Raw genomic sequence first — 16,131 nt, 5'->3', positions numbered from 1 at the left:
CCTGTCAGTGGAGCTTCCTAACCACTTCCGGTTTGGCGCTGCCCAATTGCAATCGATAAATGCTCAAATAAACTTACATTGTTTTTTAGTGCCTCAGTTGATCTTTTTAACAGTTCAGTATGTTTAAAAATATAAACTCCCAGAAAATGTAAGAGTAAAGAGTACGTTGTGTTTCCTCCATTAGCTGTGAAGAAGAAGGCTGGCTTCATCACTCCAGTTCCAGGAGGCGTGGGACCCATGACGGTGGCCATGCTTCTAAAGAACACACTCCTGGCGGCTAAGAAAGTCATTGACTAGGTCGCATGAAAGAACGAAGCAAGCTGAAATCATGCTATTTATTTACTCGACAAGGGGGAAATTCCTTTCTATTTTACTACAAAGCTATTTATTTCTACATTGTATTTATTTTTTCATGGATGGAATCACTGTGGATCAGAGGATTCACACAACTTTATGCATTTCCTGCTAACAGATTTTGAGTTTTAGGGAAAAAACAAACAAAACAATTCCAGTGGAAATATTGGTAACATTTATTTTATGAATAGTATTTGTTCATAATGTTAAAACAATAAAGGGCTCATAATAAATAATATATTTTGACACAATTAAATATCACATGCCATATGTTTCAACAAATATTTTGTCAGCCAAATGGACACCCATGTAAAATGTAATTCAGGTTTTGCCATAAGCTTGATCAATTTTTAAATATTTTAGTTCTATATCATATGCTAAAAAAGAACTAAGTTGCTAAAAGAAAGATAAAAAATAAAATATTGATCTTATATATCTCCTAAATGCATCCCATGAGGCATCCTAATAATAAATAATGTTTAATCAAGGAAAGAGAAATATACAAGGAAAACAAAAAATGCAGTGCTGCTTGAGAAGATAATGATTATGTGAAATGATAAATGACTACTTGTTATAGTAAAAATGTAATAAGAATGTATTGGGTTTACATGTAATTTCTTTGTTGTTCTAGAAAAATATGTGGACAGTGCCTTCTTTGAGGAATAATAGAAAATCCAAAAGCAAACAAATGCATAAAACAAAACTAAGGTGGTCTTTCCCCACAAAGATCAGGAAAATATGACATACTATGAGTGAGGCCTTCATTAAAGAACAAATTATGTTTTTTCACAAATGCAGAAATCTATTGGTAAAACACACAGTGTGCCAATGTTAAACATTAGAATATGACTAAAAATCTACTGTTTTCTTTCCCACAGTTCTATCCTCTTCTCTTATAGCATTTCGTTCTCAAAGTAGATGCCATGCTTCTAACACAATTTAAATTTAGGAAATACATGGGACTCTCAGTTGAAGGTATCTTGAGACTGCTCTAGCCACATAATTGTATTGTTTTCATACTCAAATCCCAGTACATTTATGTACCAATAATAATTCTTACCCAATGCATGTTTTTAATGATGTGTATACTTATTATTTATGTGAGAATAGACTAGATGTTTATGATTAATAGTATTTTAACTGTATAATAAAAGCAATTTGAATAAGAATACCTGTCTTCTTTTTTCCTTAAGATATCTATACGTTTCTTTGTTCATAAATTTGTTATCTATTTCTTTACAGCATGCTGAGAAATGTACAAGTTTTCTAAGCAGGAAAGTAAAGGTTCTATGGCCCATTCCACAATCAGCCTAGATCATCATTGTCTGATAACCCTGACAGAAGTTTAAATTCAAAGCTCTCACACAAGCACTTCAGAAATGGGCCTTTTTTAATTTTTAAGGCTGCAAATTCTCAAAACAAAATGACCGAAAATACATGTACACTGAAAAGGTGAAGTCTGTCATGTTGAGCCCATCCTGCTTTCCCCAAAGTGCAGGAGGGGTTATTTTTTAAAGGTTTTTGCCCCTATGGCTAGGCTAAAATTCAGGAGTGAGCCTTTCCAGAAACTAATTAAAATACTGTAAAAGGATAATTATTCTGATCTTTGTTAAAAATGGTAAGAAATATTTAAGGCTATAGCAATAGAGGAGATTGAACGCAATTCCCACTACAGCGACAACAGCTAGGGATTTATAGCCAATGAGCAGAAGGAGGAGGGGATCAGTGGATAGAAAATTATTAAGAGGAACTTGATTGGTGTCAAGGGTTGGGGGACTCTTGCTAAACTAGCTTACTACCATTATTGCTAAAAGACAGGCCAATGACCTATGATATTAAGAAGTGGGGGATGAGCCCTAACTGGTTTGGCTCAGTGGATAGAGCATCAGCCTGCAGCAGACTCAAGGTTCCCAGGTTCGATTCCAGTCAAGGGCTTGTACCTTGGTTGCGGGCACATCCCCAGTAGGGGGTGTGCAGGAGGCAGCTGATCGATGTTTCTCTCTCATCTATGTTTCTGACTTTCTATCCCTCTCCTTTCCTCTCTGTAAAAAACCAATAAAATATATTTTAAAAAAAAGAATTGGGGGATGAGAAACTTGGTCAGATATGGGGGTGGTCCATATACTGACTTAGCAAGATTCTTTTCTAAAACTGGGCCAAGCATGCCAAGTCGAGACCTAGTCAAGAAGAGGACCCACAGGAGACTGATTAAAATGTGGTCAAGGAGGCAACCTTTGTCAACACATAAAGGAGATAAAATTGGTTTGTTGTTATCATGACTTTATTTTTAAATATTTGGAGTCCACAAAAGATAGACATATGATGACTTTGTACAGAAGCTTTGGAAAAGTAAATTGCCTTCTCCAAAAAGTGTCTGTAAAACTGACCATACAGAATTAATTGGGATTGAACAATAATACAAAAATATGGAGGCAAGAATGAGCTTAGCATATCTCTCTCTCTCTCTCTCTCTCTCTCTCTCTATATATATATATATATATATATATATATATATATATATATATATATATACTAGAGGCCCGGTGCACAAAAATTTGTGCACTCGGGGGGGGGGGGGTCCCTCAGCCTGGCCTGTGCCCTCTCGCAGTCTAGGACCCCTCGGGAGATAACGACCTGCTGGCTTAGGCCTGCTCCCGGGTGGCAGAGGGCAGGCCCAATCCCTAGGTGCAGCCCCTGGTCGGGCTCAGAGCAGGGCCAATTGGGGAGTTGGGGCGCCGCCCCCTGTCACACTCAAGGCAGGGTCGATGGGGAGGTTGTGGAGCAACCCCCTGTCACACACAGAGCAGGGCCCATCAGGGGGGTTGGGGCTCTGTACCCTGTCACGCACAGAGCAGGGCCCATCAGGGGGTTGGGGTGCTGCCCTCTATCACCCACAGAGCAGGGCAGATCAGGGGGTTGGGGTGCCGCCACTCTCACACTCAGGGCAGGGCTGATGGGGAGGTTATGGCTCTACCCCATCACACACAGAGCAGGGCCCGTGGGCGGGGGGGAGCTCCCCCCTATCAGGCACAGAGCAGGGTGGATAGGGAGGTTGTGGCCCCGCCCCCTGTCACACACAGAGCCGCAGGGCGATCAGGGGGTTTGGGTGCTGCCCCCTGTCACGCTGATTCCAGTGCCGGGAGGCCTCACGGCTCCGCTGATCCCGGTGCTGGGAGGCATATTACCCTTTTACTATATAGGGTAGAGGCCTGGTGCACGGGTGGGGGCCGGCTGGTTTGCCCTGAAGGGTGTCCTGGATCAGGGTGGGGGTCCCCACTGGGGTGCCTGGCCAGCCTGGGTGAGGGGCTGAGGGCTGTTTTCAGGCTGGGGGTGACTGAACTCCCAAACGCTCCTTTTTTCCTTTTTTTTTTTTTTTTTTTTTTTTTAATTCTGGGCCAGCTTTAGCTTGAGGCTTGGCTCCAGCTCTTAGGCCTCCGGCTGAAAGTAGGTTTCTGGCCTTTGCTTACAATGTTGCCAATCTGCTGGCTGAAGTTGGGCGTATTTGTTACAATGTTTCTTAAACTGCCCGCTCAGAGGCCTGCAGCCGCAGGCGGGGAACGTTGGTTTCCTCCGTCACTGAGGCAACCAAGCCTCATGTTAGTTTCAAGCTGCCTGGCTGCCGGCCGCCATCTTGGCTGACAGTTAATTTGCATATCTCCCTGATTAGCCAATGAAAAGGGTATCGGTCGTACGCCAATTACCATGTTTCTCTTTTATTAGATAGGATATATATATATGATACAGTCATACTAAAAATGAAAAGTGTGTGTTGGAGAGTGGTGGAAATACAACTGGATAAGTATGCAGAAATAGATTAGGGAAAACTTCAATTGAAACTTATCCATGGAAACTGCTGGGAGAGTTTAAGTCCTACCCCTGAGCTCTCATAGTCTATGTAGACGTTCATAGCAGTTATCAGTTCCTACCCTTACAACACCCATGTATGTATTTTCCTTGTCTCCCTTTAGTTCCTTGAGGTCAGAATCCACACATGATTTGTCTATTGTCCTGCATACATCATAACATCCAGCCCAGTACCATGAACGATGCAGACATTCGATATTTCATGAATGAATAAATGAGCGAATGACAACTGAATCCATAAGAATACCATTTCCTGCCAATATCCGGCATCAAATTTTGGTTGAGTTAGTGAAAGAGCAAGAAAAAAAGAAAGGGAAGGAAATAAGAGAAGAAGAGAGAAAAAGGAAGGGGAAAGAAAAGGAAGGGAAATGGAAGGGGAGTGAAGACACTTGCAGAGATGCTTATAACTAGAGGAACAAGATGAATAAATTTAAAAAGGCACAAAGTGGTAGGAAGGGAAAATGGTAGTGGAGTGTTGCAGCTCTTAGCTTTCTCCTTTCTCCCTCCAACCTGCTCTACTGTGTATCAAGAATGAATAGATATCAATGAAGCCACCTTACAACACCCATCTCACCCATTTTTCAGGATTGGAGAAAGGACTTGCTGAAGAGAGGATTGAAGAAGTGAAGATTGGAGTCTCTCCTACAGAGAGTGTAAGTGGGATCCAGCAGGATCCAGAGGAAAAGAAGCATGTGGATGACTCAGAGCTATGTTCTGATATAAACCTTAAGCTGAAGTGGCAGATGAGTTTCTAAATATTATGTGGCCCAACTCACCAGAATAGGGAAACATCTGGAGAGACACTGATCCATTTCTCTAAGCCCAAATGTGTGTGAAAGTCACAGGTAATATTTAGATTCCAATGATAAAGGTAATTATGTAAAGCTTGATTTTAGGAGATAATTAAGAGAATTCTTCTGAGAGCAGTATACCCACTCCTACCAGAGGACACAGCTGGGGAAATGGAAAGTGCATATGTCTGGAATCAGAGCACAGATTCAAGTCTTAACTCTGGGGCATGGCCTTTGGCAAGTCACTTAATTCTTTTGAGCCTTCGTGTCTTATTTGTAATATGAGAGTAAAAACAAGACCTGTTGTTAATTTCTTTATTCACTTAAGACAGATTAACTATATAATGGATGCTGGAATTGTTAGGGCCGGGATTACTAAACAAAGAATTGAAATGTGTGCAAAAAGCTTTAGTAAAATGTAAAGCACTACGGAAGCAGCAGTTCATAGTTATTACAAAGATGGTTGGCTGTGCTTCCATGCCCCAGTCTTAAAAATAAAAATATCTGACATTAATCCTAGCTTCTTCCTCTAAAAACTGCAATAGGTTGTGACAGTTCACTGAATCTCTTGTAAATGATTCCTTCTTAAATTCTCACCAGTGGTTCACAAGATGACAATTTGACTTATAATTCAAATAATATTTTCCCGGGAGAAATATTATCCAAAAATTATCTTAATAAATAGTTGAAAAAAACTCCGCAGAACTAGAAAACAAAATGTAGGCACATCTAAAGTGAGCCAGGGACTATATATTCTTTTAACTTTAAATAATGACGCCTGTGGTAAGTGATTGCCCAAGTTATAATGAGTTCAACAAGCTCATTCTTGTGTGCTTTTTAAAGCCAAATTCATGTTTGAATAGTAATAGGGATCCTTTCTGGTAAATTGAATGTGCTGGGTGGACATGATGCAAATGATAACCTATCTTGACTTAAACAGCTTTTTAAGGTATAGAAAATATGAGCAACTGAAATTCCAGAGAGAAAGTCACGGCAACTCTGCAGAACATATTTATAAATTGTTCACAACAATTGGGGCAAGTAAAAGCTTATGAGAAACTCCTTATAGTCACAATATGTACTAACATTAATTGCATGTTTTGGCCTTTTAAACGGCACTTTAATAATCATAACTAGATTAACAGTGAGAAAATTTTGAACGTTGTGTTAAGTTTTAAAATTTCTATTCATTAAATGTACCAACCTCAATATTTTAATTTTATCTCAATGAAAATTTTATTATATTATTATTGTTGTTGTGATTATTATTATTGTGTTTTCCTGGTCCTCTCTAGTCTACTCATTGGGGCACAAATTTAAGCAATGTAGTTCCCATAACTTAGTAGCCCATTTTATTTATTCAGAAAAATATTAAATGGCAGAATAGCATAATGATAAATGTTATACAATTAAAAATAATTATTTGTGCAAAACTTGTATTAGTAAAACTAGATAGCAAAAACTAAAATGGAATATGAAACCTCTATTATTACACAAAATGAAATTGTTCTCCCATGCCACTAAATGACAAAATATCTTGATTTGCAATGAAACCCAGTTTGTACTGAAAGGCAGTGCAACTGGCAGGAATATTTCTTTTATTAACAGGTTATGCTATTTCCTGGTTTGCAAATATCAAAACTCCCTTTATTGGGATCTGATAGAGGTTGCTAGGAGCATTGGAGCAGGTACAAGTCTCTTTACACCAATGGGGCCTTTTCTGATGTCAGATTCTTTTTTTATTGTTTTAAGCACTTTTACTTTCCCGATTATGCCCACAGGTAACAGGAAATAAGGGTTTCAAAGGAAAACTTGATCATGTTGGGAGATAACACAGGAATCCTCACCCAGTGTGTGAGCGCCTTGAGGCTTTAAGTCGCTGCCAGAAGTACATATTTTTTTGATTGGTAACTGCCAGATGACGCTTCATCAAATATAAATGCAAGAAAGACTCCGAGAGCTCCATAAAAGCCTTCCACCATCAGGAGGAGAGGAGCAGACACTGTCAACAAGGACAGGCGATGGCTTTCAGTGTTTCAGTGTCAGTCTACCTCTTATTCAATGGTAGGTGATTTCTTCTTCTTTTGTTAACTTGGTGTCAGTGTAAAATGTGAAAAGGATTTGTTTTCTCTGAATTAGGGAGAAGTTGGCTTTTCGGAGTTGTTTTTCATGACAAAGATTAGAGCAAGGAATCTGAATTAATTTAGTTTCTTATGTAATGTATGTTCCTCTCCTAATACATATTTGAAACCTTTAAATATTTGTTTTGTAAAACTGAAAAGAGGTTAATACATTTTAACTATTATATGACAGCATCCTTATGATTAAATCAGTATATAAATGTATTCACTTTCTCTTAAATATTAATGTGTCCCTATTTTCTATAATTATAATATAGTCAGTAGATGGGATATGGATGAGAAACTGTCAGGAAGTTGCCCTACTTAGGTGATGGATCTCAAATGTAAATGGATTCAAAATAAAACATAAAGGAAATAAATAGAATAACTTTCAATCTGTTGCTTATACATAGAAGGGGCTCACCTGCTAAAGATACCTTTCCCCCCTTCATACAGCAATGGCAGCATTAAGTGAAGAGGTGGCCTTGAACTTGACACTCGCAATCACAACCCAACCAAGTAATTGGACAGTTAACAAAACAAAAGGTATTTTCTTTGCATTTTTGTATTTCAAGGGACTTCCTCATTTTTAAGAGAATTTGGATTATGATAAGAGCAACTTTGGAAAATGTTTAATATATATTTTATGATTAGATAATCAACTCTTAGCATGATGATGTTAAATGGAAGTGACAGGTAAATGTGTCTGAAAAGAATTAGCTTTCCAAAAGGAGGAAGTGAGGAAATTAAAGAAATGTCTCCAGTTACTTTTCCTGAATGTTAATTTAAACATGCCACATTTTCTGCTTGATTCATGCTTGGTTCCCTGTAACTCACACGTGTCCAGGGACAATTTGTCACCATTTGGCATTATATTTTGTTCTGTGACTATGAGCTTTGCAGCCAAAGAAATTATGGCTCCAAATGAAATCTTAATTCATGTCCCCTATCTTTAGAAATATTTTTTCCTGTGTCTTTTGAGGGGCTTTTGTTGTTGTTTTCACATAGGCTATATTTTCTAACTCCTCTACCCACTTTTTTTTCTTTCCTATCATTATTATTATTATTATTATTATTATTTATTATTTGAATAGCTTCCCACTGCTGTTGAGCATCAGCATATTTTCAAACCTGTTTGAACTCTTAGAGGTGAACTTGGAAAGCTTGTAACCTGCCAAGACCTGTGTGCTGCATGGTTATGATTGTCACACAAATCGCATACTGCCCCCTGATGTGGGGATCAGTGATGTGACACAGGACAGAGGAAATGCCATATCATGCTCTCAGAGCCAGGCAAATAAAAAAGATTAAGGCAAATATTTTGTTTCTGAATATGAGGTAGTAATAATTAAGAATTCATTTCACCAATAGTTTTAAATTTAAAAATGTATTTAAAATATTTTTGCCGATTTGAGTTTTAAAAAATTTATCTTTATTGTTGAAAGCATTACAGATGTTCCCCCCCACCCACCCATTAACTCTCTCCACCCTGCTCCCACACATTTGAACTTGTAAATATCTATTAATCTGCAAACCAAAATAAGTGTAAGGCTTAGAATGACTTTTATAGCTCCCTGTCTTCTGAGCTTTTGAACAGAAAGGGAAGGAACTATGTTTAGTAGAAAATAATACTGCAGAAAAGTAAAATATGGCTTCTCTCTATGACTGAGTTCATAACATTATGCCCAGACCACTATTTTCTTTCTTAATAGGGAACTGCAAGTAAAATTCTCCAAGTTACAGGTAATAACAATGGAAAATGAATATATCTCTATCATTTTCCCTTGCTTTCTTGATGGAGAACTTTAGTTTTTCCTTGCTTTTTACTTGACTTAAAAACCTGAATCCAGATTTTTATAGGAAAGATGAATCTCTCTAGCATACCCTTTCTTTGGCAATGTCTTCTCTCAGGTCTAACAAATCTTGATTCAGGCCCTAGTCTTGAAGTAGGAAGAACCTAGCCCAGTTTATAATGCAAAATTCTCACTGCTTCAGAATTAATTATTAAAATGAGAAAATAGATCCATGACTCCACATGAATGTGAATCTTAAGATAATATTGTGTGTTCTCAACCAAAAGGAAGTTCTACAAGAAGAGATCTTGTTGGTGTCTTAGTACTTAAAAATTTAGTATTTTCATTATCAAAAAAAGTCTGCCTTTTTAGATCTGAACAAATAAATAGGAGTGTCTTAATCTGCCTGGCAAGACAAATAGTGTGTAACATAACTAAGGATGCGGAGATATTCATGACATATTTATTCATAACAACAACAAACTAAAATGCCACTAAATCTACTGGAGAAAAATTTAAGAATCAGCAATGAAAGTATAGCAAAGAGGACTCAGTTATACAGTTTTACCACTGTGCTCCCCACTTCATAAACCCCAGGGATTATATAGGCGTATGTCCCGAGTACATCAGGAGTGAAGGGTAAGCGTCCTGAAGGAGATACATTTTGCCACATCACAGCTTCCGCCAGGGGGCTTCCCATAAAGAAGCTTCCGGACACGTGGCCACAAAAGTTCTGTCAAGTGTGGTCACTTGCACAGTATAAGAGTTAGAAATCAAAACCCAGGTTTTTAAGTTCTAACTCCAAGGCTTTTCCCACTATTTTGTAGTGTCTCTTAAGTGAATAAAATTTCTAAATGATATTTCAAAGTATTGTCTTAGCTATGTTAAACCTGGGCCGTAAGTTGTTTCTGGCTTCTTGTGTAGGTCATAACCACACCTCTTCCGAAATCAGTTAGGGAAAATATTCCCTTTTCATTTAGCCACGCATGGCAGTCCACATAAGAGGGAGTGCTCACCTCATGCCCCTCTGGGAAAAGAGAAATCAAGTTCATTATCTCACAGTTATAAGCCCAAATCTTTCTAAGCGCTGACTTCGTAGGTGTAAAGGAGAGAATGAGAAAGTTGTGTGAGACCTTTTATACTTACTAGCATTCAGGCACACATTTGGGAAGCCTCGCTCTGGAAGGCTGCTAAAACCAGATTTGATGCTGCCACCTTATGGCAAACTTGTACCTATCCTTATTATGTGGCTTCTAAAGAATGAAATTTACCTCCATCCCCTAATTAATGAATGATATGTCTAGGTCAGTGGTCGGCAAACTGCGGCTCGCGAGCCACGTGCGGCTCTTTGGCCCCTTGAAGGTGGCCACGAAGTTTCATCGCACTGTACGTGCGTGCTTGCACGTGGTATTTTGTGGAAGAGCCACACTCAAGGGGCCGCAGTTTGCCGACCACTGACTCTAGCTGATATTAACCTAAGTTTTGTGACTATAACCTGCCAAGGGAACCGATCAATAGTTTAGTGGACAGAGCACCCAAAGAATATTAAAATTACAGGTCTCTTTAACACGTTATAAAACGACTATAAAAATATGACCTACTTCATCTGTTAATATTGTTTCTCCTTTTTCCTTTCCGAAGGCACAGAAGGACCCATAGCCTTGAAGTTCTCACACCCTTGCCTGGAACACCACGATAGTTACTGCATCAATGGTGTTTGTGCCTTCCATCATGAGTTGAAGAAAGCCATCTGCAGGTAATTTGCAAAGAACTGCCCAAGTCCTGGACACAGGAGGAGGAGAATTTATGCCTCTGGTGCTTCACACAGTACATTTCCCACACCTCTATCTTATGGGGCTAAAAGAGTACATGATCTGATCGTGACTCACCAATCCTCTTTGTAGTTGGATATCTAAGGAGTCTGTTTCTAAGCTACCTAATCCTCATTACTCAAAAATATGATTCCCAGATTAGCAGCATCTGTGAACCTGGGAGCTTGTTAGGAATGCAGAAGCTTATGCTCCACCTCAAAACTATTGAATCCATATCAGCATTTTAGCATCATGCAAATGTGATTAGGATGAAATGAAATAGGGTATGGCAAAAACACTTGGAGAATAGAGAGTTCTAGAGCAACTAGAATACTATTTTGATAATCATTGATTTGCTCAGCATCTTCCTATATAAGAGAAAATAATTTTCTAGATCAAGGCATAAAGCACACGTACTATCTTCACTTCGTCAATGAGAAAAGGTACATTGATATGCGGTCTTAATGAAATGATTATTGTAAAATACATAGCTTCTTCGGTACTTGTAACAGATTGGCTTTCATTTGGTATTTGCATCTTCATTCTTTGAAACTGGTCTTTTCTTTGTATTTCTGTCATTGTGAATCTTAAAATTATTCATTCTTTTCTTTTTGTAAAGGTGTTTTACTGGTTATACTGGAGAAAGGTGTGAGCATTTGACCTTAACTTCATATGCTGTAAATTCTTATGAAAAATACATTGCAATTTGGATTGGCGTCGGAGTATTATTAAGTGGTTTTCTTGCTATTTTTTACTGCTACATAAGAACGAGGTATGGAAAAAAAAACACAAAATATGAAGTCAGTGGGTACTCGTTCATTTGAACAATAGTTATTGAGCTCCTACAATGTACTAGGAATTGGCATGTTTAATTTTTTTAGTGAAAATATGGCTGCAAATCTGATAAGTTCCTACATATTTGTTTTGATACCTTTCCTCATAAACCCAGATTAGCAGTAAAAATTTACCTGCAATTGCAATAGTATAGCTCCAATTTACAGCTTCCTCCATCCTTGCTTCTGTCTGCCTACATCAAAGTTACAAATGAGGAGGCCAGCAAGCCCCACAAGGGTAGTGAAAAGTGTGTCTTATTCAAAATTATATATTCAGTGCCAAATACGGTGCCTGGCACACAATAGACACTCTGTATATATTTGTTGAATGAAGAAATCAAGAAATGAATATTAAATGAATAAAAAGTATGGCAAACATGGGCCATTTACTTCCAAACAATCAATTGAAGGTATATTCAGAAGATATTATCTACTGCTAGAAGCTTAAGAAGATAAGCTGGATCCACTAAGTATAAGTTACTTGTGTATTAATTCTTATTTCTAGTGTATCCACACTGGTAAGTTTTTCCCTTAAATTCATGTAGCTAGGGAAACTCAAGAAACAATGTGAGCTAAATTAAAGAAAAAAGTATAAAAACATTTCCCTGGCATACTCTATTAACTTAGTTTTCATTTTAAAAATGATCAAGACTGACTATCAAAATAAGAAAAATTTTGGTTGCTTAATAATTGCATCTTAGAGAAAATAAAATGTTATATCAATTGTAGAACAATTCATATAAAATATGTTATATCAACTGATTTATTATGCCAATTGCCTAAGGAGCCAAAAAGAGGGGGGGAAAAGAAAGTAGACCTTTTAATGTTAATAATACCGCTGTCTGAGGTCAGGTTTCCTAGAAGCAGAACACAAAATGGGGATTCCTGTGCAAGTGATTGGTCAAGGGATGCCCTAAGGTAGTTAGTTACCTATAAGGCAGTAAGGAAAGCTAGAGCAGAGGAAGAAGGTAAGCAAAGATGTGGTATTAGCTAAAGTCGAGCCTCAGCCTGACTCCACAGGATGATCTCAAATGTGAAGGGCGTAATAGACCTATCCCAAGAAGGTGAGGGATCTTGGTTTTAGTGCTCTGTGTCATCAGCCTGGGTAGTGGGCACAGGCCAGGGGTCTCCCAGGAATTCAGGCAAAGTTCTCTGTGGGCCCAGGGGATCCTCTGGAGAAGGATACTGTTCTGGATCTGTTAACACCCATAGCTGCCGGGGATGGATCTACCAATGGGTAAAAGGGATCTGGGTGGGGCACCAGCAACAATGGCTACCCCAGAACATTTATATAATCTGCAATAAGGTATACTAACAGCATTCACGTTCTTATGGAAATCAATACTCTGTTTTAGGTGTCTAAAACTGAAATCACCTTATAAGGTCTGTTCCAGAGGAAGACCACTGTGAGGCCTGTATAAGAAATTTTCATGAGGCATTTGTAAAGATCAGGGGACCCCACATTGACATCTTCAAATGAAACAACTAAACTTCCCAAGCTGACTAGACTCGAACGTGTTGGAAGTTGGGATCATGATGACATGAGAGAATACATTTCAACAGAAATCACTAGACTTTGTCATTGTTAGGATACCAAGAGAGCCAATGGAGCAAGCTTACAGTGACAGAAGTCAAGTTCATAGTACTACTCTGGGTCTGTTGTTGTTGTTGTGTGGTTATTGTTCTTACTGCAGAGAGTCTGAGTGCCATGCATCTGACCGTGTCAGATGTGAGTTTTCATGAGAAGGATTATCAACTTTGCAATAAGTCAAAGCAATACCAAGGTTGGGATCTTCATGGACTAGCTACCAGTATTTTGGATCACTGCTCAATGGACCTAATCCCAAACATGCTGCTTTCATTAGGTCTAAAAGAATGTGATGTCAACTATTAGGATAAGATCAGTGCTGTGGCACCTTCAGTGATCCAAACAAGTGCCTGGAGTCTAAGCCAGAGACAAGAAAATGGAAGGTCCAAGGCAAAATACATTATACCCAGCTTGTGAGAACATTGTGGAGCTGTTATCTGTGAAATATGGAATAAGCTAAAGAGTTTCTGATGACTGGAAGCTACTGGATATCAAGCTCTGAGTAGACAAAACATCTCTTTTTCTGCATGGATTATAACATGTTGTGTTGGACTCACTGGTATCCTACTGCTTATGTTTAGCACTTCCTCGTATTGTTAGTGGAATTACCTGGTGACTATTCATTTGGGCTGAAATTCTAGAATTCTACTAATACATGAAATTCTACAACTGATCCTGAAAGAAAAACTAAAGAGTTGGACACAGGAATTTTTTCATCAACCAGAAGCATATGGGAAATTTATTATCCACTTCTGAGTACTTGATAGCAGATTTGCACATAGAGTGAGAAAATGCAATAGTTATTCTAGAAATAGCTATTTGGGAATTAGGGTCCTTCCTCTTTAGTCATATTTTTTTCCATGTAATTAGAATAATCTTGGGCAGGACCACTGATATTGTTGGGCTTTAATTTCATTTTCTACAGAGCCCTTCTAGCTCTAAAATTTGACCAGGGGAGAAGAAAGCAATTTTTCCACAACTGAAAAATTGGGATATTCTCAACCATACCTCAAATCCAAAACACATCACCATCTATCATCTTTGGTGTATATTTTAGTGTTTGTTTTGTAAAATAATAATTTTGTTTAAAATTTTGTTTTTAAGTGAAGCAAAACATAATTTAAAAACAATGTCTATAACTTTTCTTTTAAATTCAATCTATAACTCTTGACTTTTTTCCATTGTAATTTTAATAAGCAAAACCATTTTGATCATGAGATGGGCTAAAACAGGATCAATCGTGAATATTCTTACCATGATTGCCTAGTAACAAGCCTTTCTCTTATATTGTTATGACTTTTCATTCACTATAAAAACTTTACATTCTGCTTTCCTTTGAGTAGAAGGTATTTCATTTGCTTTGTTTTGCCTTCATAAGGAATTTAAGGCAGGTCAATAGCGTGTCAGCACTTTCTGATTGTCCTCACAAAGTATGTAGAGGTTACATCATACCAAGGAGTGGGGAGGTGAAGGTTCCTCCCAGTGACTCCAGGGACCACACCTAGAAAGCTATGCTCTCCCTAAGCATTTCAAAGACGTGTTAAAAAGCTGGGGAGAGTCCAGGAAGAAACAATAAAGCTTAATTAAGGACTGCCTCCTGATGAAAGAGGAATTAATGCTGGAGTCTGGAAAGGTTATAACCTAAAAAGTTAAACATATTTGCTGTCTATAAATATTTCTAAATTATAAACACAATATAATTGAAATTAAACAACATCAGGCAAAAATTAAAATGTCCATATTGCCAAACTGAAAAGTACACCAAAACAAAAAAGCAATAGAGATTCCAATTTTTTCACCTGCGGAACAGTATGCATTAACAGTATAAAATCCACCCGGTGAGACTATAGAAAGTTAGAGTGTGACTCATAAGAAGACACCTGTTTATGTTCTGTCCTACACATGATCTTGTGACCCCCTAACCCCAAGAGTTAAATTTGCAGGAAGGAACCTCTGGCATTCCTATGGAGCTAGAGCTTCCAATATTTATGTATGGAATCAGGATTTAAATTAAAAAAGTGAAGAAATACAAGATGTTCTGCAAATATTTCACTATTTTTCCCATGTGCAATAAAGCCCTGAAAGAAGTCTACCAGTGAGTCCCTTGCATCCAAACTACATTTCCTCTATCCATCTATGGATCATTAGGTGGGTGGCTCCTTTAGGAAAGAAATGGAATATGTTCTGGCATTTTTTTACTAAATTAAACTTGCGAAGGGATTCATTAATGTCTTTCATTCCCATTTTGTCTTCTTCCTGGGTCTACCCTTCAATTCTTTGAGAATACATGCTGGGACTTCAATATTCATGAGTTAGCATTTTGAAGCACGATGGTGTTATCGGTAGAAGTGGAGTTCTTGGGGTGCCAAGAAGAAAATAAGTTCCTGAGGCTCCCACAAGAGGAAGGGGTTTCATGGAAAGCTTTATTGATGATGTAAAATTAAGGGGGTCTCTTCCAAGTTTTCATCTCTGTCTCTCTCGCCCTGGAGAAGTGCAATCTTGTTTTCAGGAGGGCCAGAATTAAGGCCACTGCTCAGAATTTCTGTTCCATTTTAAAGTCCAGTCCAGTCCAGCATCTGTTTAGTTTAGCTTGTGTTCTCAGCTACAATCCACCAAGTGGTCCCATGGCCATGGGCCATGTGGTGGCTTAAGGCCACATGGCTATGGAGAGAGAACAGGCGAGAGCATGGGCGAGGGCGGGTCATGGAGCTAGAGAGCAAGTGAGAACAAGCACTAGCAAGGGCACAGAGAGAAAAAGCTTCTTGGGGGATTTTAAGCAGGAGCTTAGATTTCATGGGCTTCTGATGGGGTTCACCCTCTAACCAACCTATTGTTCCCCAGGCCAGACTGACAGACAAGCACCTTCCCTGCATCACCCCAATTTCACTGCACATGTGCCCATCTTTCCCTTTGTTGGACCCCTTCCCCTAGTGACCTGCAGGAAATGGACCAGGGGTTCCCTGGGAGTGTGAAGCTG

At 38.5% G+C, this 16,131-nt stretch overlaps 2 protein-coding genes across 10 annotated transcripts in view; both read left to right on the top strand.

The window, feature by feature from the left end:
- The window catches only part of MTHFD2L (methylenetetrahydrofolate dehydrogenase (NADP+ dependent) 2 like), a 113,642-nt gene extending 112,119 nt beyond the window's left edge, over positions 1 to 1,523 (top strand). For all 6 annotated transcript variants that reach the window (XM_059668554.1, XM_059668562.1, XM_059668537.1 and 3 more), the window contains one exon: positions 185 to 1,523. In XM_059668554.1, the coding sequence (XP_059524537.1) occupies positions 185 to 297 (113 nt within the window). In that variant the 3' untranslated portion in view covers positions 298 to 1,523. The remainder of the gene's footprint in view (positions 1 to 184) is intronic.
- A 5,327-nt stretch (positions 1,524 to 6,850) lies between these two features.
- On the top strand, positions 6,851 to 15,435 carry EPGN (epithelial mitogen). Of its 4 annotated transcripts, none has more exons than XM_059668602.1 (5): positions 6,957 to 7,073; positions 7,586 to 7,675; positions 10,564 to 10,678; positions 11,353 to 11,505; positions 12,922 to 15,432. In XM_059668602.1, the coding sequence occupies exons 1-5, from the start codon at positions 7,031 to 7,033 to the stop codon at positions 12,974 to 12,976; spliced, it is 456 nt and encodes a 151-aa protein (XP_059524585.1). In that variant the 5' UTR covers positions 6,957 to 7,030; the 3' UTR covers positions 12,977 to 15,432. The 4 variants fall into 4 exon arrangements, with proteins under 4 accessions (XP_059524601.1, XP_059524609.1, XP_059524585.1 ...); XM_059668610.1 differs by having other exon boundaries at positions 6,980 to 7,073; positions 7,543 to 7,675; positions 12,922 to 15,433; XM_059668618.1 differs by lacking the exon at positions 7,586 to 7,675 and having other exon boundaries at positions 6,851 to 7,073; positions 12,922 to 15,435.
- The last annotated feature ends 696 nt before the right edge of the window (positions 15,436 to 16,131 follow it).

Source organism: Myotis daubentonii, chromosome 1, assembly GCF_963259705.1.
Source record: "Myotis daubentonii chromosome 1, mMyoDau2.1, whole genome shotgun sequence".
Taxonomy (NCBI): Eukaryota; Metazoa; Chordata; class Mammalia; order Chiroptera; family Vespertilionidae; genus Myotis; species Myotis daubentonii.
This window is presented reverse-complemented; position numbering and strand designations above follow the sequence as displayed.